General features: G+C 53.6%; 1 protein-coding gene across 1 annotated transcript; it reads left to right on the top strand.

Moving 5' to 3' along the window:
• The first annotated feature begins 423 nt into the window (after positions 1-423).
• Positions 424-22,417, top strand: SLC41A1 (solute carrier family 41 member 1). Its single transcript, XM_045536563.1, has 11 exons — positions 424-827; positions 2,555-3,582; positions 11,487-11,594; positions 12,690-12,761; positions 13,419-13,563; positions 13,679-13,825; positions 14,428-14,575; positions 15,472-15,551; positions 16,672-16,806; positions 17,112-17,260; positions 19,837-22,417. Exons 2-11 carry the CDS (start codon positions 3,211-3,213, stop codon positions 20,020-20,022), a joined length of 1,542 nt encoding a protein of 513 aa, XP_045392519.1. The 5' UTR covers positions 424-827; positions 2,555-3,210; the 3' UTR covers positions 20,023-22,417.
• Positions 22,418-22,786: the final 369 nt, after the last annotated feature.

The raw sequence follows: 22,786 nt of genomic DNA, 5'->3' as shown, positions 1-22,786 counted from the left end.
AGCGCGGGGAAGGAGCGCGGGGGGTCAGAGCCGGCTGGCTCTACACACGCAGGGACGCCTGCCGGGCTCCTCCAAGGCCCGAGGCTCCGAGGCCGCAATCGAGAGGCCGGAGTGGACGCGCACCGGCGCACACGCCCTTCCAAGGCCCCAGGAGCGCCGGCGCGGCGGAGCGGGCCCGAGGGCGGCGGCCCTGCCCAGGGAGCGCGGGCGGATGGGCGCTGGGACCCGCGCTCGCGCGGCCAGAGCCGGCTGCAGTTCCCGTCACTCCTCGCCCTGCGTTTCCCCGCGCCCCGCCTCCGGGCACGAAGCGAAGGAAAGGGGCTGGGCCGGGGCTGGCACCGCCCCCTCCCTGGGTCCTGATTGGCTGCCGCAGTTGTCTATCCGAGAATCTATTTTTGATGGAGGAGGGGGTGCCACCCAGTCTGCCCCAGATCACGTTTGCCACCAGCAGCCAACCAGTCGGGCCCAAGTCCGCGGGCAAGAAGCGATTGGGGGCGAGTGAGCTCGGCCCCCTAGTCCCCCGTCCGGGCTCCCCCAGTCCGGGTCACCCCCGCCCGGCCCGAGGCGGTATATCCTGCCCTCCCCGGCCACCTCCCCCCTCGTGGAAGCGGAGCGGCGGCCTCGCTGTAACGCAGAGGCGAAATGTAGCGAGCCGGGTGTCGCGGCTGGACGCTAGCCTTGGCTGGGGGTGTAGGGGGGACACGCCGGGGGCCGAGGAGGACTGCTGAGGAGGAGTGATGAGAAGAGGGGGTACCCTGCAGCCCCCGAGACCACGGGCCCCTGCTGCCACTCGCCAGGCGCCCCCTTTCCTCCCAAGCGAGGGGCAGGTCAGTCCTGTTGGGTCTGGGGGGGCGGGGGGCGGAGGGCGGGAGTCCTGGCGCGCAGCGCATTTGCTGAGTCTGAGCGGTGGAGAGACGCGGGGAGGCCACCCAGCTACTTCTCCCCTCCCTGGGTTGGGGTTACTAAAACGGATCTTTTTTGTCCCCGACTGGGAGGAGGAGATAGGGCGTCCTGGTTCACTTTTTGCTTCTTTCATCCCAGGGCCTTAGGCCCGTCTGAAGTCTCTTTACTGGGGAGTGCGTGAGGGACTGGATTCCCTTCCTGTGAGCCCCCTTTCAGGTTAAGTGGCCTGCCAAGCTGACAGGAGGGAGGTGGGGGTGTCACATTTTAGTGGACTCAGAAACTTTCGTGGCACAGGGGCGAAGGACTCAGAGGTTTCTTCCTGCATCTCTGCTGAGAGTCTTTGAAAGAACCACAGTGCTGTGTTTAAGGAGACTGGAAAAGGGAGTCCTGGTGGGTGACTGGATAGAAAGGGAACAGTTCCCGTGGGCCAGCGACTGGGGTTTGATCCAGCCTTTCCCAAACTGGAGCTAATTGTGTGTGTTTGGAATACTTAAGGACCTGTTCTTCTTACCTGGGGGAACTCTCTTTAAATTTATTTTTTACTTGTAAGAGCTGTTCTGGTGAAATGGACTTCCATTAGGAATTAGGAAACCTGGGGATTCCTTAGGCAAAGAAAGGTGGAGCTATTACAACTAAAGAGACCCATCTGGGAGCAAGTGCACATTGGCATATGGTGCCTCAGTTTTGGTTTCTTGGAGGGTTTTTTATTGTTACTTTTTGTTTTTTGTTTTTAAGAATTCTACTATATCCAAGTCGCAGTAACCCTGGGGAACAGGAGGAGCCTAGGGAACTGAAATGTGTGGGTGATAACCAATAGTTTATCTTCTGCCCCTTCAAACTGAGATAATTCCCTTGTCCTATCTGACAAGCTCACAGGCCCAAGAACGGGGCAGAGAAGTAGAGACAGAGGCCTGGATCTGAGTCAGAGTCAGCCTCTGAGCTTTTTGTAACACTGTTGACTCTCAAGGGCAGGAGTGGGTAGGCCTCTGGCTCTTGGCCTTGGTCTGGCAGGCTTGCCCCTCTACCCAGGGAGTCCTCCTAGTTTTGTTTTGTTTTTGTTTTTTTTCTCAGAGGCTAAGTGTTTGCAGATCTGGGGGCCTCCACTCAGTGGTCAGGTTCTTCTGTTTATTTGCCTTACGTGGCTGTCTTGCTGTGGCTGTCTTGTGACGATAAACAATTACCTTCTACAGTGGGGTGGGTGGCTGTGTGGCAGGGAGTTTGCAACTGAATTTATAACTGTCCCCTCTGAGAGACCACACTTAAATAATCCTGGGCTCTTAGTGGACATTCAAGAAGGGATCTCCCTGAGGACATCTCTACCCACCCCACGATGCTGAGAAAACAGTGCCAAGGTCTCCTACCCAGCATCTTCCCAGTGCCAGTCTGGTCACATCTCATTGCTGCAGACCACGGTCGTGATCCCTGTGGGTGGTAGGTTGCTGGCTGGGAGGATGGTGAGGGTCCCAACCTGTTGGACCTCCAGATGTAGCAGTGTAGGATTGAGTAATTTTACTGGAAAAAGGGAAGCAACTAGCAAACCCTCTATGTAACAAACTCATAACTGCCTGAGGGGAGAATTCTCCGGGTATGAGCTGTCCTTTGCTGTACCATAACATTCTCTTTTTTCTTTTCTTTCTTCTTCCCACATAAGGTGTTCCACGCAGATTCTTGTGACTTTAAGGACCAGGGACTTGGGGAGGCACAAGGTCTGCTCAGGAAGGGAGGAAATCTCTGGAATAGAGGGGAACGGCCACAGACAGTGCCCTGGGACCAGCAGAGCCTGAGGAGCTGCGGGAAGCTGGAGGAGCCCAGCAAAAGGAGCAGGAGGGAGCCACAGCCCCAGGCTGAGGCCGTGTTCTGAAAGATTTGAACTCAAGCTACTTTTGATGAAAGAGGGGTCTCTTCAGAGGGCACCCCAGACTTTGGTTGGGCTCTTATACTCTGGATGCCCCCTGCTCTGAGGAGCCTGCTGCTGAGAACCAAAGAAGATAAGAGGCCAGACACGTTTCCCCAGGCACAGAGCTGGTCGGTTGGAGTCAGGCGTCTGCACCCCTAGTGGCTGGCTGCTGAGTCTGGTGAGGAGTTTCTTGTTTCCCTCCAGCTTGTGGCTTCAGTGCTTGATGGGGCTGCCTGTTGGTGGATCAGTTTTTGCAGTGCCTGGTAGGAGCGGAGAGCCGTGGGAAGAGGTCCCGCGGCACCCAAGCCTGGGTTCACCCCAAGACTAAGTTCTTTCCCAATTTAGAGAGGGAGAGAGAAAGCAGAAAAAAAAGAAAGGAAAGTTCTCCCTTCCCCTCCTCCCTGCCTGTCATGTCCTCTAAGTCGGAGCCGAAGGACGTCCACCAGCTGAACGGGACTGGCCCTACTGCGTCTCCTTGCTCTTCCGATGGCCCCGGGCGAGAGCCCTTGGCCGGGACCTCAGAGTTCCTGGGGCCTGATGGGGCTGGGGTAGAGGTGGCGATTGAGTCTCGGGCCAACGCCAAGGGGGTTCGGGAGGAGGACGCCCTGCTGGAGAACGGGAGCCAGAGCAACGAAAGTGACGACGTCAGCACAGACCGCGGCCCCGCACCACCCTCCCCACTCAAGGAGACCTCCTTCTCCATCGGGCTGCAAGTGCTGTTTCCCTTCCTCCTGGCAGGCTTTGGGACTGTGGCTGCTGGCATGGTGCTGGACATCGTGCAGGTAGGACCTGAGTAGGGCAGCTCCTGACTGTGAGCCCGGGGCCACCTGTGCCTCCTGGGAAACTGCGACTCTCAGAACTTCCTCTCCACCTCCCTGCTAGAAGCAGCTGCTGCTTCCTAGAATACTGTTTCCCTTTGGGTCATGGCCTCAGTTTCTTCTTGGTCTGGTTACTTTCTACAGAAACCTTGAGGAAGCCGAGTAGCCCCGGGGAGGCAGTGCGGGCAGTGTTGCTTAACGGAAACAGAGTTGGTTCCAGAACTCAGGCTTGGGAGAGGAGACGTGGAGCAGGGTTGTTGCTTGCCTTTCCTCCTGGGCATTCCTACCAAGCCCAGCTCAGTGAGAGACATTTAAATGGGTCTCTTCTTTATGTCTTTTTTTCCCTTCACTTGGGGTTTCAAGGATACCCATAGTGAAAAGCTCGGTTTCAAGCCTCTCCTCCATCCCCCTGCTGGGCAGGAATTTGTTCAGCTGCCCGGAGGGTCTCATATTAAGTGGGAAGGCTCTTAAAGGCATTTTGTGTTGCTTATCTTCCTGTAACCTTGGCACAGGCTCCTTGCAGAATAAGGGTGGGCACATGCTATCTGATGCGCGATTTGGGGAGTTGGCGTAACAAAACCTAAAGTGCTAATTATGTGCCGACGTAAATGGGGACAAAATGTAACCAGGTCTAGGCAGAACTGTCTCTTCTCTTTGTTCCCCACCTGTCTTTCATGAACCTGCCCTGCACAAAGAGGGCTCTTTATTTTTTTATTGTATTTGTTTGTCTTTTTTTGTGGAGATGGGGTCTGGCTATGTTGCTTAGGCTGGTCTCCAACTCTTGGGCTCAAGCATTCCTCCTGCCTTGGCCTCCCAAAGTGCTGGAAGTACAGATGTGAGCCACCTTATCCTGCCAAAGATGGTTCTTGATGAAGCTACTGGGTAGAATGAAGGATAAGAGTGAGCAGGACCTGGAAGATAAGAGCCGGGGACATGCTATGTTAGCTCATTGTGAGTTAGGGCTTATGCAGAACCTCCAGGTCCAAGAGATGAAGTTTTGTTTCTAGGTAAAAGTTCTTGAAGCACAGTATGGCACACAGAGCTTTTTGAAGGTGCTGGGTTTATCTAAGTCGATCAGCAGTGCGTATCAAATTCCTGCTGAGTGCTGGCTTCTGTCCTAGGTACTCAGAGAAACACCAAGGCAGGAGGAGATCTGGCCTTTGCCCTTTGGGACCCCCCCAGTGTTCCCTGACCATGACATCTCCCAGAAGGACATGAAGCTCAGCATCACTTTCCCTATGCCAAGCCAACCCTATAAACCGTGCATGTAGTGATGTAGAGTCCTGCTGGTAGGTCTCACCACACTCGTGTCCCAAGGGCCTGAAGGTTGGTTGTTCTCAGTGGTTGCTTCTATAGTATCCACCTGGACCACTTTGACTTGAGCCCTTCAGGAGAACCTTCGGTTGCTAATGAGAATGTGTCTATGTCATGCCAAAGTGCCTTGCACTACCGCCCCTCCCTCCAAACCTGTTACCTTGAAGATTGTTCCTACGCGGAGGTTAGGAAGCCAGCCCAGAGCTTTGGGTTCCTCCCCCCAGTGACTGCCCCTCCCTCTAGGGCAGTGAGTGGAGGAGGGCAAGGAGGAGAAATGAGACAGGTAGCTGTTTCCTTGCCTCTTCTATCCCTTTCCTGTGGCCTTGGTTCATTCTTAAAGTTTTTGAGTTCTGGTTTGGTACCTACCAAGGGTTGCCAAACCAAGATCCACTGGTGAATTAGGGGAAAGTTGTCTTATTTTCTAGATGATAATGTAGTGGGGAAGCATTTTGGAGGCTCTTCTGTAGGCCTATGAGATACGAACCATAATTGTCTCCATTTCGTAGGTAGAGATCCTATGGCTTAGAGAAATTCGGTAACTTGTCCCTGTTCATCTGACCCCAGAGCCTGTACCACTTACCTCTGTGGACTTCACTATGGCCCTGGTTCACCAGTTGGTTAAAGACTCTGGGAGGAGCCTGCCCTCTTTGTCTTCCCCTGGAGAGCAGGGTCGACTGGAATCTGGAATAATTGCAGTTATCTTCTGATGTAAGCAAGAACAACAGTTTTTTTGTTTGTTTGTTTGTTTGTTTGTTTTTGAGACAGAGTCTCACCCTGTTGGTTGCCTGGGCTAGAGTGCCATGGCGTCAGCTTAGCCTACAGCAACCTCAAACTCCTGGGCCCAAGCAATCTTCCTGCTTCGGCCTCCTAAGTAGCTGGGACTGTAGGCGTGCCCTACCACTCTCGGCTAATTTTTTCTATTGTTAGTAGAGACGGGGTCTCCCTCTTGCTCAAGCTGGTCTCGAACTCCTAACCTCAAGCAATCCTCCCGCCTCAGCCTCCCAGAGTGCTGGGATTATAGGCATGAGCCACCATGCCCAGCCAAGAACAAAAGTTCTTAGAGGGGGTAGGAAGGCACCCCACACACACACACATACCCGTACCCATCCCACACACTCAGATTCCAGAGCTGAAAAAGCCCTCTGATGTCTTGCCCCACCCCCACCCCATACCCAGGAGCCCGAGATACGGAGTGGCCTAGGTGGGGAAGCCTTGGCGCTGCCCTTGCTGTCACACCTAGGGCATCTAGGCTCAGCCCACAGCTGGGGTCGAGTTGGTGTGGATGACAATGGCTGGTTTGTCCTTGGCCTCCTCCCCCAGCCTCCCTGCTGCAGCTGATGGCTGTGGTGATCGCAGGAGGGGGTGAGTGCAGAAGGACCAGGGAGATTCTTACTCCACATCCACAGGAGGGAGGAGGGTGCCTGACGGTCTCAGATTCAGGAAGAGCAGGACAATGTCTAAGGATTCATACCTGCATTCCCCCTTCACAAGCTAAGATGGCCTTCAGTGAGACAGAGTCTGGAAGTGCCTGTCACACTGGGCCATCTGGAGGAGTTGGCTGGAGTGTGTCCCCCAGTGTCTCAGAACAACTGAGCAGAAGTCTGTGTTGGCCGGGTTCAGCTGTCCCCTGGGTCCAGGGCCCCCATCTTTCCCCACTGCTACAGAAGACCCAGTCTCTCCCTGAAAGGCCCATTTCTCTTATCTGCCCTCCGCTCCATTCAACCAGCGTGGCAGCCACAGCAGTGGAATAAGGGGCTGGCATACAAGCCAAAAGTAGAAGGACAAATGGGCCGTGACCGGCTCCATCTTCCCCCACCGTGGCAAAAGTTCCCGTGGCGTCTGGGCCCAGTGTTGGCTTCTGAAGGGGGCTGGGATATGGGAGCCTCTTCGCTGCAGATGCTTGTGCCGCTCCCCCCCGGTTTGGCCCTGGGCTGCCAGGGGATGTCTCACTCCCTTTTTCCGCAAGCCCTTGTGCGGGCTGGGGCTGTGCCGGGCGGTGGTGCACCGGTCTCCACTGGAATCCCCAGCTAGGTTAAGACACGTGGGACTCTCAGGTCCTGATTTTAACTTTCTCCTCACTTGCGAAGGATCTTGAAGAAAATAGACACCTCCTCTCCCCCCGAAAATATATCCTCCTCTGGCTTCTCTGCCCTGCGTACTGAGGAGTCTGTTACAGCTACTGGGAAAGTGGGTAGCAAGCATGGCCTCGGGGAAGTGGCGTGGGAAGGAAGCATTCCTCCCATGGCTGGTCTGCTCCCATGGCCACTGGCGTTCCTGGGCAGGACACTTGGATCTGGTCTCACTTGGCTACCCCGTCTGCTTTTCCTATCTCTGCCCCTTGCTTGCTGTCAGCGACCCGTCTGCTGTTCTCTTTATTTGTACAGCCTTGTACACCCAGGTGTTGCCCTGAGGCCTTCTTGCTTGGACTTCTAGAAGATGCCTCTGGGGAAAGCCGCAGCCAGATGAAGGCTGGGGTTCCTGTAATCTGATCTGACCCAGTGCTCACCCTGAAAGGTCAACTCCAGCCCAGTTTTCGAGGTTCTCCCATAGCCTCATGCCTAGAGCTTGTATCTGGGAATTTAAATCTTAATGTCTTGATGCCATCTCTTCCTGGCTCTGACTTTTTTCCCGGCTGCCACCCTCCTGGAACAGAAGGCAGGTGGGGGTCAGTGTATGAGGCTGGAGGAGGTGAGGGATGCAAGAGGCAGGTTGGAAGGACAAGGAAGAGGTACCAGCAGGGCCACTGAGATTCAAGACTTAGGGCGATTGCTCTGAATCAGGATTAGAGCGTGGGAGAAGTGGTCTCATCCTTCACCCCCCAGAAATTGGGGACCAGTGACCCCCCGCCCCAAGAATAGAGAAAGAAGGGGAAGAGAGGCTGCATTTCTGAGAAGCAGTGAGAATCTGTAGCTATTTCCCCACCCCTGAGCAGGGCAGTGCTTCCTGGACGGTGCCCATTTTCACCCCCCGCAGAGCAGGAAGGCGTGGGTGGCAGCTTGGCTGGCGGCTTGGCTGACGGGTTTGACTTCAGGGCAGATACTCCCAGCCTGGATGAACAGGATGGGCCTGAATTAGGCCAAAGAAGGAAGAAGAGCTACTCACTGTCTTCCCCTGCCACGTCCTACCGACCCCTAAGCCCAGGGCCGCCCCAATTCCTGGGCTGGTTCCACATCCCCAGCCTCCAGCATCTCTCCCCAGAGTCCTGTGCGTGCCCGTGTGTCCGAGGCTCCCCTGTCTGAGCTGCATCCGTAAGGGTTTTGTGGGTGAAGAAAGTATATGTGACTCAGGTGCCAGCTCAGGGCTTTGCTGGGCTGGGGGTCAGGTAGAGTGAGGTTCCGGGCTGTGTTCTGTGAGGGCTGGAAGACTTTTGCATGGGGACTGTTGCCGTGACTGCTCCTTCTTGCCTGTCTGTCTCTCATCCCTTTGCTTCTAAAATCCCATATTTTCCAGGTCCTCCTGTAGTTAAAAGGGGAGGGTGAGCATGTGTGGGGAGGTGGAGGAATTGGGGGGCGTGGTGGCAGCCAGAGGAATTTAGCTGAGGTTTATACGTTTTTTTCTTAAGTAATAATAAAGACCAGCAATACTTCTTCCAAACAATTCAGGAAATATTTACTTGCATACGCTTGGAGTATTTCCTTCCAGGCCTTTTCTCTCTACCAGTGCATGCACATTACATACGCCTCCCTGCAGAACTTGGATTTTCATGGAGCTGGAAACAGGATGGAGTGGCTGTTTTGGGGTAAAGATGGGATACGAGGCTGTGCTCTGAGAGGAGCTTCGAAAGCCCACAGGTGGAGAAGAAGAGGGGAATTCTTCCATCCCTGGAGCTGCTTGTCCAGTTTGGGAGGCGGCAAGAGGCAAAGCAGTGCAAGGCGGGACTGCAGGGAGCTGGCGCCCGGAGAATGCACCAGCGTGTCCAAGAGTAGCAGTCCCTGTGTTCCTCTGGGGCAGATGGGACTCCCAGGGGGTGACAAGGGATTCACATCCCTTCAGTGGCAGCAGTGTTTGGAAGGGGCTGGCTCTATCGGTGGCTCCCTGAAAGCTCAACACCTGTGGTTCAGAGGGGGATATGTCGCCTCGCCTCCATCAGTCCTCGCAGAGGGGCTCCCCTAAAGAGAGTCTTAGGTCCTGGCCAGGCCAGGAGCTCAGACAAGTGTGGCTCTGGCCCCAGTGAAACAAGCCCCTCCCCGGGTCCCATTAGGTGCCCGCTCCCTGGACACACAAAGGGAACTCCGACAAGGAAAGAGAGGCCCTTGTCATACAGGCGTCCGGTGTCCAGCCTCCTCTGGTGCCAGCCCCGTCTGCTAGCCAGGCTCATCTTTTTTTAATTGTGGTAGAAAAACATCCAACATGAAATTTACTGCCTTAACTGTTGGCAAGTGTGCTGTTCAGTAGTGCTAAGTGTATTCACACTGTTGTGCAACAGATCTGCGGAGCTTTTCGTGTTCCCGAGCTGAAACTCTGTGCCCACTACACGCGAACTCCTCTTTCCCCCTGCCCCCAGCCTCTCGTAACCACCGTGCTACTTCCTATCTCTATGACTTTGACCACTTTAGGTACCTCATGTAAGTGGAATCACATGGTGTTTGTCTTGGTGACCGGATTAGTTAGTATAATGTCCTCAAGGACATGTTCATCCGTGTTGTGGCATGTGACAGGATTTCCTTCCTTTTTAAAGCTGGGTAGTATTCCATTGCTTATATTTGTCAGGTTTTGTTTATTCATCTGATAGACGTGTATTATGTAGCACTACACATGGCATACAAATACATCTTCAAGACCCCACTTTCCATTCTTTTGGATCAAAATCTAGAAGTGACATTGCCAGATCACGTGGTAGTAGTATTTTTAATTTTTTGAGGAATTGCCATACTATTTTTCATAGCAGTTACACCATTTTACAATCTCACCAGTGGTGCACAAGGCTTCCCATCTCCACGTCCTTGCCAACCCTTATTATTTTCTGGGTTGTCTTTTTTTTTTTTGATAGTAGCCTTCCTAATGGGTGGGAGGTGATACCTCACTGGTATCGGTGGTTTTGATTTGCAACCTTGCTCATCTTTAACAGTAGAGTGTCAGTGCTGGAATCACCTTTAGAAACCATTTGATCTGGCCCCTGAATTGAACGTTTTACAGTCCGGAGCTTGAGGCCCTTGTGTCTTGTCTAAGATCTCCAGCTGGTCTACGCCAGGAGGCATGTTGGGGAGATAGCGTGAGCCCCTCCCTGTGGTCTCTTACAGGAGACACGGGCTTTCAGTGCAGTGCAGGTGCCCATCACAGCACTGTGCCTCCCGCCCGCAACACCCAGGGCAGCTGGCACACCCACACCGCTGCCTGGCCACCTGCCCCTCCTGCCTCTCCCCACCTGGAGGCTTTTTTTTTTTTTTTTTGGGCTGGTCAAGTGAAGCGGTGGGAGTGGAGAAGGAACAAAGGAATCTGTAACTGGTTGTGACCAATTAGTTGTAAACACCACTACACTCAGACCAACCTGGAGGCTTTTCATTCTTAAAACAAATAAAGGAAACCACATTGCCCATCAGGCCAGGGAGACTAAATCCTAGCCTTTTTTTTTTTTTTTTTTTACAGAGCCTCCGTTTCAGTTGCAACTAAAGGAGTTTTCAAATAGCCAATCCCAGCTCCTACCTGTTTTCAAACACTTAGCACTAACTCGTATGATGCTCTCTGAACCGAAGTTTCCTCACTTACAAAATGAGAATAAAAAGAGCTCCTATCTCATTGGGTTGTTGAGATGGGTAAATGAGGAAATCCGTGTAGAGCACTTAGCCTAGCACACAGTTAGTACTTAATAGGTGACCGAGGAAACTGGTAGGAGAGCCAGGGCCGACTGTCTGGAGACTAGAACCCATGTCTCCTGGCTCCCAGTCCTGGGCTCTTCCTACCGGGTTCCACTTGCTTCTGCTTGCTGAGACTGGGGGAAGGTGTGTGGGGTGAGGGAGGGCGGAGGGAAGCCAGCATTCTGAGGTTTGGGGTCACCATCTCAATTCCGAGCCTGTTCAGGAGAATTGCTGTGGCCCAAGGCCCTTGGAGATGGAAACCAAACAAACTCTCTAATCTCAGCCCAGCCCCGGCCCCGCGGAGCCCAGCGCTCCACAGCTGAGACAACACCACCCAAGGCTGAGGCCACAGAGCAACTGGACTAAAGGCAAAGGGGCCGGGGATTGTGATTTGAGGGGGGATTGCAAAGGAGTTCTGGGGTGTAAGGCAGCCTGGGGCAGCTCAGCTGTGTGGGTTCCCCCGCCCTCCCCACCGGCTCCAGGAAAGCAGGCAGAGGACGTACAGCCGGGCTAGGGGTCTCCTGACTGGCAGAGACCCTCTCCGTCTCCCCTGGTCCAGGTGGCAGGATGGGGGGCTGCATTGTTTGGAGAACTGTGGGCTTGGTTTGGTTCCAGGGTTCCTGGAGGAAAGGTGGCAGGCGTGCTCACTCCCTGCTGACTCCATTTCCTCTTCAAGCCCCTGATCCCAGACTCTCTCTTGAACCTCAGTGCCAGCCCTTTGGGGCACTGAAATTCCTGGGTTCTGTTTTCACCTTGTAGCACTGGGAAGTCTTCCAGAAGGTGACAGAGGTCTTTATCCTGGTGCCTGCGCTGCTGGGGCTCAAGGGGAACCTGGAAATGACCCTGGCATCGAGGCTTTCTACTGCAGTGAGTGTCCTGGCTAGGAGGAGGGGGACACAGAGCCGGGCGGTCGCTACAGGCCCTGCTCCACTGCCCAGGCCTGGAGCGTGGTGGGCTGGAGTGGGAAGGGGGGCCTGACTGGGCAGGTGTAGGGAGATCCCTGGGTGTCCTGCGCCTGCCCAAAGTGGTTCCCTGCCCAAAGTGGTTCCCAGGTTTGGTTTCTGGATGTCCCAGCCGTCCCTGGACTCCTGCCCCACCCCCTGCTTCACAACCCGCCTCGTGACTGTTTGTGCAGCTTTGACAGGCGGGCATCATGCTGGTTCCTCCAGCCGCACAGATGGGGGCCTCCTCTGATCTCCAGCCCTAGTCTGCAGCTGGGCGGGAGCAGAGCCAGGCCTTCCCAGCCCCCTCCCGTCCCATTCCCATTCCCTCTCCCCGTGGCCTGGCCGCTTGCTCTTCTTTAAGGTGGTAGACAGGGATGGGCCACTTGTCACTCCCGCCTCCCACCTCCCATTAGATCAGCCATGATGAGTCAGGGACTGAACCAGGCAGCACCCTGGGATGGGAGGCGGTAAAACTCAGGAGGCGAAGGATGTCCCTGCATAGCCAAGAGTCTGGAGAAGGCGGGGCAGAGAAGTAGCAGCCAGCTTAACGCACCCCAACTTGGCCCACCCTACCCCTGGCCCAGGCCACCCACTCCTTCCCAAACACTCTTACAACCCCGTTCATGCGCCAGCAGCTGACCTTTCCTTCCCTGGGATAGCAAGCTGGCTTCAGAGTTAGGGATGGAGTCATTCTGACCCATGCGGGAAAGGGCTGCCCAGATAAGCAGGGCAGAGGATGGAATCTGCCTCGCTCAGCGGGCGTCCCGAGAGGAGGAGAGAAGAGGGGGCTGCCTTGGGAGCCCCCTCGCACCCCCACCCAGCTGCAGGAGCTCAGCTTTAGCTCCTTCCCTCTCAGCCCAGCACCCCTGATCGTACTTCACTTCTCCAGGACTTTCACGTCCTGGTCCCAGAGTCTTGGGCCACATGTACCGCTCACTGATCCAGGCAGGGGCCTAACGGAGGGAGCTACAGGCCTTTTCCAGCCTGGAGCTCCAGCCCCTTGCCCTCCCTCTCCCAGGCCAACATCGGACACATGGACACACCCAAGGAGCTCTGGCGGATGATCACGGGGAACATGGCCCTCATCCAGGTAAGAAGGCAGGCACCGGAGAGGGTGGGCTAAGTGTCCCCCTTAGTCAGGAATCTCTCAAAGGCTTAGGTCAGCCCCAGCTGGCTCCTGAGTGAATCCCCAGCAGCCTGCTGAGTTGGACTCTCCCAAGGTGGCTCCAGGAGGTAACCAGATCACCCAGGAAAACAGCCTCCATGGGGAGGGGCCCAGCATCGCCCATGTCAGTTCTCAGTTCCTAATGGCACAGGGGCCTTTGAGTCCCCACAGATCCCAGCCATACAAGCAAACTCAGGAGTGCTGAAATGTCCTGTGCCACTGCTATCCCACCTGCCCATGAGGCCACTCAGGTTCCAGACGGGGACTCTTCCCTCTTGAGCCCCAGGCCTTGACTCTGGACTGAAGTCTCCGGCCCTGTTGAACCTCCCTCCCAGCCCCAGAGGAACGCTCATTGGGCCAGTAACATGTCCCGGGCTCCTGCGGGGGGCACTGCCCAATACTAGTGTCTGGTGTGAAACTAAATAAATAAAGACAGGCTCCCAGCCTGGAAGGGCTGGAGAGTCCAGTCCAGCCTGCCTCCTGGGGCTGCTGGGGGCCAGGAAGAGGTCTGCCCGAGTGCTCAGCGACCTCAGCCAAGAAGCTCGCTGCTCCGGGTCCTGCGAGTTACCGCTCCCTTCTCAGGTGCAGGCCACGGTGGTGGGCTTCCTGGCGTCCATCGCAGCCGTCGTCTTTGGCTGGATCCCTGATGGCCACTTCAGTATCCCGCACGCCTTCCTGCTCTGTGCCAGCAGCGTGGCCACAGCCTTCATTGCCTCCCTGGTACTGGGTAAGGAAGGGAGGGCGCAGAGGGGTAAGGAGGGCTGCCCCAGAGGTGTTGACTGCACCCGACACCTCCTCTGTCCCCTCTCACCCTCCCTGTCCCTCCTCCCCTTCCTCACCAGGTATGATCATGATCGGAGTCATCATTGGCTCTCGCAAGATTGGGATCAACCCAGACAACGTGGCCACACCCATTGCTGCCAGCCTGGGCGACCTCATCACCCTGGCGCTGCTCTCGGGCACCAGCTGGGGACTCTACCTGGAACTGAGTGAGCCGCCAAGAGTGTGGCTCGGTGGACTCCTGGGCGGGATGGGGAGAGATGGTAGTAGTTTTGCAAATGTGCGAGGATTCTGTCTGTGTTCTTAACTATTTGGCTTGAACACAGGTTGTAATAACTCCTGATCTTAGGTGTGGCCAAGTACTGATCTCAAACTCATGCAGGTGGCAGGGGCAGGGGAAGTATTGGAAATATATTCCTGTTTGGTCCTGTGGATTCTTGCTTTCCTTGGAGGGGTGAGGCGGAGAGGGTAAAGGAAAGGAACTGAAGGCTGGAATCTGCTTGCAAGATGAGCAAAGGGATGGGAGATAGTGATTTCTGGGATCACATCAAGACACGTAGAGTCTGGTCTCTGCCTGTGATAAATTCAGTACCCGGGTAGCTCTCTACTTTGGTTTCCTCTTCTTTAAAATGAAGAAGGCTGGCCACACCTACCTCCCGGACTTACAGTGAAGAGCAAATGAGGTAGTATGTTTACAGGCATTTAGTATAGTATTGCTCTTGATGTGTCGGGACATTTGCAGGCTGAGCCAGGAGGAAGCTGGAAGGGGGCAGCCACAGTGCTCATCTCCTTCTGATCTCTGCTCTCTCAGGTCACTGGAGATACATCTACCCCCTGGTGTGTGCCGCCTTTGTGGCCCTGCTGCCTGTCTGGGTGGTGCTGGCCCGACGGAGCCCAGCCACGAGGGAGGTGCTGTACTCGGGCTGGGAGCCCGTCATCATTGCCATGGCCATCAGCAGGTAGGCTCAGGCCCTAAGGACATACCCCGCCCCACCCCCACCCTGTCACAGACTCCCGTTTAAGCCCTGGAGACAGAGGTTGTGGGTCAGACCCTAGAAACATGTTCAATAGGGTATTAGCCACATTCTCTTTTGTTGCAAGTGAGAGAAACTATCTGAATGGGTTTCATTCCAAAGCAGAATGTATTGGCCTAGAAAACCAAAAAGGAGCAGCTGGATTCAGGGACGTACATAATATCAGGGCCCCCCGGTACTGTCCCCCTCTCAGCTCTGCTTTTCTCTCTGATGGCCTGCAGTCCAGGTTAGTGTTTTTCTTATTCCTACCAATTCCAGTCCGAAGAGAGAGATCTTTCTCCCAACAGTTCCACAGAGTCCCAGAATAGCTCCACTGGTTCTCACCTGGTCACATAACTATCCCTGAATCAATCGCTATGGCCTTGGGGATGTGATACTCTGATTGGATGGGCCTGGAGCCTGGCCATCATTGGAGCAGTCACCTGAGCCCCAGGGACTGAGCTTGAGAGAGGTGGTTCGCTGAAGAGGAGTCCAGTGCTGTTGCCAGAAAGGGAAGTAAAGGCAGAGCAGGCAGCACAGTACAGGTCCTCCCAGCAGGGAGTCCTGTGGGAAGCTCCTCCAGCCAACTTGGAGGGTGGGTATAGGAGGCGGCTGCCTGACCCAGCCCCACCAGCTGGTCCTGGGGGCACTGTGCCAAGTCAGAATGTTACAGGCAGCACCTGGTTCTGGCAAGGGAGGCGAGGACTGGAAGTAAGGCACTCCTGGGAGCCACCGTGCTTCCTTCCCTTCCCAAGGCCAGCTGAACCTACAGCCCTCATCGCAGAGACCAGAGCAGAACTCTTCCTTGGTCTTTATGTCATTTTGTCTTTGTGTCTCTGTAGCGTGGGAGGCCTCATCTTGGACAAGACTGTCTCAGACCCCAACTTCGCAGGGATGGCTGTCTTCACGCCTGTGATTAATGGTGAGGTCTTGGCATCAGCTTCCAGGGGGGGAAAAGGAAAAGACTTAGGGGGTTGGTTTCTGTATCAGTCGGGGTCCAAGCAGGCAAGAGAATCCAGCTCAGATAGTTCAAGACTTTAGTGAAGGGACTGCTTATGGAGGTGGGAGCAGGGTAAAAGGACGAACAAGGGATGTTGATGCACCCAGAGACTAGCAACAGCAGGAAGCCTTTAGTCCTGAAGGGTCCAGGGGAGTGTCTGAGTCCATTGTTTGTTGCTTTAATAGTGAACTTGAAACTAGGTAATTTATAAAGAAAAGAAGTTTATTTAGCTCACAGTTCTGAAGGCTGGGAAGTTCAAGATCAGGTGGCTGCATCTGGTGAGGCCCTCATGCTACATCCAAACATGGTCAACCACTGCCAAACAGCAGAGACACCAGGAAAGAAATACCTGATCTCTCTCCCCCCGCCACCCTCTGATTGCCTGCTGGTGGCTCCCATGGAACAAACCCAAGTGGAAGCAGCCAGCAAGGGAGGCTGGGTGATGCAGTCCATAGAAGTCAGTCCTCTAGGGCTCAGAGCAAGGCTTAGAAAAGCAGAGACCAGATTGGGGTGTGAGGGAAGACGAAATAATCGGCACAGTTTCTGGGACAGATACTGGATTCCAGAGTTTGGAGCTCAAACCTGACACTTGAAACTGTTACTGGAACCAACACACGAGCGTTGGGTGCTTGGGTCTGCCCGGAGCACTGGAGAGGGGTGAGGCAAGGCAGGGCTTTGTCCCCTTGGCTGTGCAGGAAGGCAGGTGCACACGCTGTGCTGGCTGAAAAGTCAGGCTTTCTGAGTCTGCAGATCTGCCTGTGTCCTTTCCAGCACTCTCACAGCCGTGCCAGGGTCACATGGGACTGCCACAGCTCCATAGAAGGGAGGATGGAGGAGCCTGGAAGACTCCCCTGGAGGTGGAGGTGTCTTTCTCTTCCTTCTTAGTGCCTCACTCTTCTCTTGGGGACCAGTGAATGGGTGACGCCCACACAGACCCTACATGAAGACAGAGGACAGTGCCTCTAAGATAAAAAGACAAAGAACGAGAAGATCGTTGCTTCCCACTGCTCCCCGGGGTCTAAGCCCTTACATGTCTCTGCAGGTGTTGGGGGCAATCTGGTGGCAGTGCAGGCCAGCCGCATCTCCACCTTCCTGCACATGAATGGGATGCCAGGAGAGAACTCTGAACAAGCTCCTCGCCGCTGCCCCAGTCCTTGCACCACCTTCTTCAGTCCTGGTAGTGCTCGGCCTCCCAGCCCCATTCCAGCCCTGGAGGGAGGGGGCCTCCAGTCAATGAACCCCACTTAAGAGACAGCTGGGGCCAGATCCACAGCTCTGCTTCTCTGCTGGGCTGTGCCAGCTGTTCTGGCGGCACGAAGGGTGTCTTTTCCTCGGACCCCCTGGGGCTAGAGACCACTGGATGGAGAGGTAGAAACAGGTGTCTACCGCCCCGGGGCGTGGTGCAGTCCCTCCTCACTTTGAAAGGCCTCCCGGGCCCAGGGCTCCTCCTCTCCTCTCACGCCCTCTCTTCCCTGGTCCTAGATGTGAATTCTCGCTCGGCCCGGGTCCTCTTCCTCCTCGTGGTCCCAGGACACCTGGTGTTCCTCTACACCATCAGCTGCATGCAGGGCGGGCACACCACCCTCACACTCATCTTCATCATCTTCTATATGACAGCTGCACTGCTCCAGGTACGGACTGGCAGGAGCAGGGCTATGGGGAGGAGCTGGGACGCCCTGCAGGGATGGGAGAGGAGGCCCAGGCTGGGCCCAACGGATGCTCTGCCACCTCTTTCTGTGTGTTAGGGCTGCTGATAAACACCAGACAGGGGCTCAGGAGAACAGACTGTGGTTCCAGCAGTTACTAACATGCTGTGTGACTTTGACCCGGTGATTGTTCTTCTCTGAGCCTTGATGATATTTATAAGTTGAGAGGAATGAACCGGAAGTGGTGGTTTCAGGCAGGTGGTTGTAGAATGCCGAGCAGGTGGGCCTTGGGTGCCACCCCCACTGGCCTGGCCGCAGAGCTCTATTTGGCTCTGTTTTGCATGCTGGGCTTCCTCGGGAAATTGCATTTGAATAAAGGGGTCCACAGCGTGAAAAAGTATCTAAACCACTGCACTGGGTAATCTATCTATCTGTAGGATACCATCCGGCCTTGCCATTCTATGACACTGTGACACTTTCTCACTTCTTGTATTATTACATTTTTTAAACTTTTTATTTTGAAATAATTATAGATTCACAAGAAGTTACAAAAAAAATGTGCAGGGATCCCATGTACTCTTCACCTAATTTTCCCCGGTGGTAACATCTTACGTAACTGTGGTACAATATCAAAACCAGGAAATTAGCATTGGCACAATTCACAGTACTTAGTTAGATTATACCAGCTTTACATGCACTCGTGTGTGCGTGTGTGTGTGCGTGTGTGCGTGTGTGTGTGTAATCTGCCGTTTTATCACAAGTGTAGGTAGATTGGTGTGACTACTGCTGTAATCAAAATACAGAAAACTGTCACCACAAGGCTCCTATATGCTACCACTCTATGGCCACACCCACCCTTATTATTACATTTTAAATTGGTATAGATTTGTTTCTGGAATAGATAACAGTCACATAGTTCAAAAGTATTTTAAGGTCACATTCATAGTGCGACCTCCGTGAAAAGTCATCTTCTCTGCCGTCCTCTTCCCACCCATCCAGTGTTCCCCTTCGCAGGCCATCCGTGTTACCCGTTCCTATGGACCCCTTGAGCTTACTCTGAACTTACACAAGCAAACAGATACATTTTTCTTATTTTCCTCCCTTTGTTACACACATGTAGTACACTGTACACACTGTCTGCACCCTGCTTTTTTCACTTAAGAATTCATCTTAGAGGTCATTCTGTATTAATACATAACAAGAAGAGCACCCTGATTTTTTATGGCAGCATTCTCTTCTCTTATAGATGTTCCATAATTTTATTTAGCCAGTCTCGTATTGATGAACACTTATCCCTCCAACCCCCCCACCCCCAGCTTCAGAAAGGTTGTGTTAGGACATCTTGGCAAGGGCTGGGCTGAGAATCGGCCATATGCTGTTGCCCTGCAGCAATTAGCCAAGTCCCCGTGTTCCCTTCCGAGTGGGCTCAAGTGCAGCACGTGGCGGGAGAGGGGAGGGGGTGGGCATGCCGAAGGTCTATGATGGAGGTTTTCAACTCGTCCTTTGGCCTGGGTTGGGAAGGATAACCTTGGCTCCATTACCTACTATGATACCCTGGGGGACACTCTCACTTCTGGTTTCGTCTCTAGATCAGCAGAGGGTCACAGTGTGGCACATGATGCCCTCTAAAGGTTTTTTTTCCTGATCCCTTTGCCACCACCTCTCAGCCTTGTCTCCTGGGACCAGCTCAGGTGGCTGGAATGTGAGGACAGCTGCTGCTATTCCCTTCCTGGGGGAGGTCCCGAAGGCCTCCTGGCCACACTCTCTTTGGGATTCTTCTGCAGCTGCTGGAAAGGGTGTGAAGTTATGCAGGGGGTGGCCTCACGGAGGGCCAAGGCCATGGGAGTGCAAGGCAGCTGTGTGCGGGGCAAGGGGGATGTGCGTGAAGGGTGCTGAAACTGTAACCTCTGGCTTCCTTGGAGAGAGGACAGAAGAGCAACCAAGTTTGCCTTCAAATAGGTGTCATTTCTGGCTTCTGGATCCATTAAGGGCTCTGGTTCCTGCATCTGGGCCCCTTAGGGGAAAATTTTCATATCACAGTATTTGCAAAGTACGGTCAACAGTGAAACGTCCCAGATGACTACACTGGAGCTTCCACCGTTTCATTCTCATGCAAATGCAGTCATTTAGGGAGCCCAAGTGTCAGGCGTGGTGCAGATTATAGAAGATGCAGGACCTGCTGTACCATAGTATTCTAGGTCAAGTGCATCTCCAACTTAAAAGTGCTTGTGAATCTTCCCAGAATTAGAATCAAGAGGGCTGAATTCCTGCAACAAGTAGGATTTAAATTAGGAAGCCCCTTGCTTGGCAACTTTGGGAGCAGAACATAATGCTGATGTGAGTGACTCCAGGTAGTAATAGCGTCTTCCCCTCTAAAGAGCCCTTTTGCCTATTATCTGCTCAAGTTGGTAATTGTGGGATGGAAAGATGAAGATAAAAGATAATGACTGTGGCTCTCCAAGCCTCGTGCTGCACTGAACCGGAGTAGGTCTGATCGTGTGGCCTCTGGCTCCCCCTGGAGAGAGGGGATGGCTGCAGGCTGGGCCCTTCTGTCTCTCCAGGTGCTGATTCTCCTCTACATCGCAGACTGGATGGTGCACTGGATGTGGGGCCGGGGCCTGGACCCAGACAACTTCTCCATCCCATACTTGACTGCACTGGGGGACCTGCTTGGCACTGGGCTCCTAGCACTCAGCTTCCATATCCTCTGGCTCATCGGGGACCGAGACACGGATGTCGGGGACTAGCTTGGTCACTCAACCTTCTCCCCATCCCTCTGTACTTTCTCTTTGAAATTTTTCTTTTGTTCCCTTGTCCCTACCCCACCCCACACTCCCACCTCTTTCTAGGACTTCACTTTGATACCAAGTTCTCATTATTTTCAATGGGAATTTTTATACATTGAGCCAAGTTTATATAGCACGAATTCAGGAGGGACAGATGGACTGAGATAAGCAGTACAAGTAGATTTTTGAGACAATCACCAAGTGCAATTTCATGGTGGGTGCCTCCAGGTGAGGTGGATTGGGACAGGGGGCTTTTGTCTAGGGTCTGGGGACATTTTGTTTGGCTTTAGTAACCTCAGTCTTGGTCCTAATGAGAAACCCTTTGTGAGTGGGTTTTGGTTTTTGGTTTTTTTCTTTTTCTTGGTTGAACAGCGGAATAAGTAACACTCCCAAGCACACACATACTTTTGTAGACATGGACCAACTTCAGAGCCCTGGGCAGGAGACAGCTGCTCCAACCCCTTCTACCCCTCACTCATCCCAGCCCGATTCTCTGCCCTCTGGACCTAGGCCCTTCTGCTGTCAGAAGGACTAAGGTGGACCGACCATTCATTTGTGCCCATGCCTCTTACCCGACTGCCTGATCAGCATCACTAATCCCTCCCTCTGATCTTTTTCAATTGGTTGTCACATCCAGGAAGAAATGCACAGTGGCCTCATCTCCCTGTTGACCCGTGTCTACCCATAGGTTTCCCAAAACTCACATTCTTCGTGGGCCCAGAGGACTGATTGTTTGTCTCTATCCAACCTTCATCTTTAATTGTCTCTAAGTGCTACCTTCCCCAGAGCTCTCCAGGTTGGGTTCTGAGATTAGGGGCATCATGGGTATCTGGAGAGTGATTTGGAGGTTGAGGGCAACCAGGGGTGTTTCATTGCTGCTGTTTCTCCCAAGGACATAATCATGTGGTCACCTTGGACTCTGTCACTTCCTAAAATCAGTCATCTTATGCCATGAAGGTCAGTCTTCCTCTCTCTTGGCTTCTGCCCACGGTCATCATTCATTCATTCATTCATTCACTCATTCAGCAAATACACAGCCTTCCCAAGATGAGCTCTTCTGCAGCATGATCCGAAACATTCATTGAACAGTATTTATTGAGTGCCTACTATGTGTTAGGTACTGTGCCAGGCACTGACCAGCCAGTGATAAGGGAAACACAGCTCTAACCGCCCCTCATTCTCCAGGTTACAAAGGCCATCTGCCCTTTCAGTGTGGCAGACAGAGTTTCCTCATTGTAAGTATTCTCTACTTCACCAGCCCGGGGTCTGCCTGTTTCTCCTGCCTAGATCCCAACTCTGCAGTGCTGACCACAGCTAGAGCCACCAGCCCCATCGCCCAGCCAGTGTTCGTTTCCCTAAACTGCCCTTCCTCACCTTCCCTTCCCTCCACTCCTCACCAAGCACCCAAAAGAGGATTTAGAACTAGCAAGCTGGACAGCCAACTGGTTGCTTCTACTTTTCTCTGCCTAGCACAAAATTGGGAGAAAACTGGAGCCTCTGCCTCTTCCCCACACATTGCTCTGAACAGCTCAGAAATCTGTCCACACTCACACATGTACAAATCTGGGCATTTGGGTGGAGACTTTTTCTAGCTTCCCAGAAGCCTCCCCATAAGCCCTCCCCTCTGTAGCCCACCTCCAAGGGAAGGCTTAGGCAATGACCCTGTTTCTGCCAACACCATGCCTTATCCCAGGAACTGGCTCTAGACCTCCAGAGACTTCTCTCCCTGCATGTCTACCCAGGCCACCTTCTGGAATCATAGAACCTTAGGGTTGGAAGGAATTGTAGAGGTTATCTAGTTGGAGTTGTGGCCAACAGAGCTCATTAACACCAGCCTGGGCTTGTTTTCGCTCTTCCCTCTGGAATTCTTTCCTCTTCATCTTCTCCACCTCAAAACATACTCGCACACAGACTCTCCTTGTACAGGCCCCAAACCGACTCCTCTGCCCCTGAGGCTGTGAGCCCCTGTCACCTCCAGCCACCTCTGCCCCAGTCCTTCACTCCTTCCTCATCTCGAGAGTTCAGCCAGGCAGTCCTGGAAGACTCTGGAGCGTCTGCCTAAATATCAGAAAGATAGGCGTGCCCCAGGCCCTGAGTGTGTGAGCAGAGGAGGACTGTGGGGCGAGAGGGAAGGACAACGAAGTTGACTTTCATGGAAGATTTCTTTTCCCCTGATTGCACCAACTGCGCGTACTTTTGGCCTGGCTGTAAGGAGCAATATTGGTTTACTCTTGTATCCTTAAAAAGTTACAGAACTGTGTCTTAAGAGAATTATTTATAGTTACTATAACTGAATTGACAAATGTCAACTTAACTGATAAATTATATTTGGTAAAATAAAGAGGACGTTTATTTAGATGGTTGGTGGTTCCTGTGTGTCTCATCAAAAAGCAGCTTCCACTGTCTTCCTGGGCCCCTCTGGAGTCCCACCCTCTCCTCACTCAGAAGCAGAAAGGGGCCTAAGTGTGACAAGAAATGCAACATCTCTTAAATACAGAGATTGTGTAATAGAAAACACATCAGGGTTGGGTGTGGTGGCTCACACCTGTAATCCTAGCACTTTGTGAGGCCAAGGTGGGAGGATCACTTGAGGACAGGAGTTCAAGACCAGCCTGAGCAAGAGTGAGACCCTGTCTCTACAAAAAATAGAAACACTAGCCAGGTGTAGTGGCATGTGCCTGTAGTCCCAGCTCCTCGGGAGGCTGAGGCAGGAGAATCACTTGAG

The sequence above is a fragment of the Lemur catta genome, chromosome 23, assembly GCF_020740605.2.
Source record: "Lemur catta isolate mLemCat1 chromosome 23, mLemCat1.pri, whole genome shotgun sequence".
Lineage (NCBI taxonomy): Eukaryota > Metazoa > Chordata > Mammalia > Primates > Lemuridae > Lemur > Lemur catta.
This window is presented reverse-complemented; position numbering and strand designations above follow the sequence as displayed.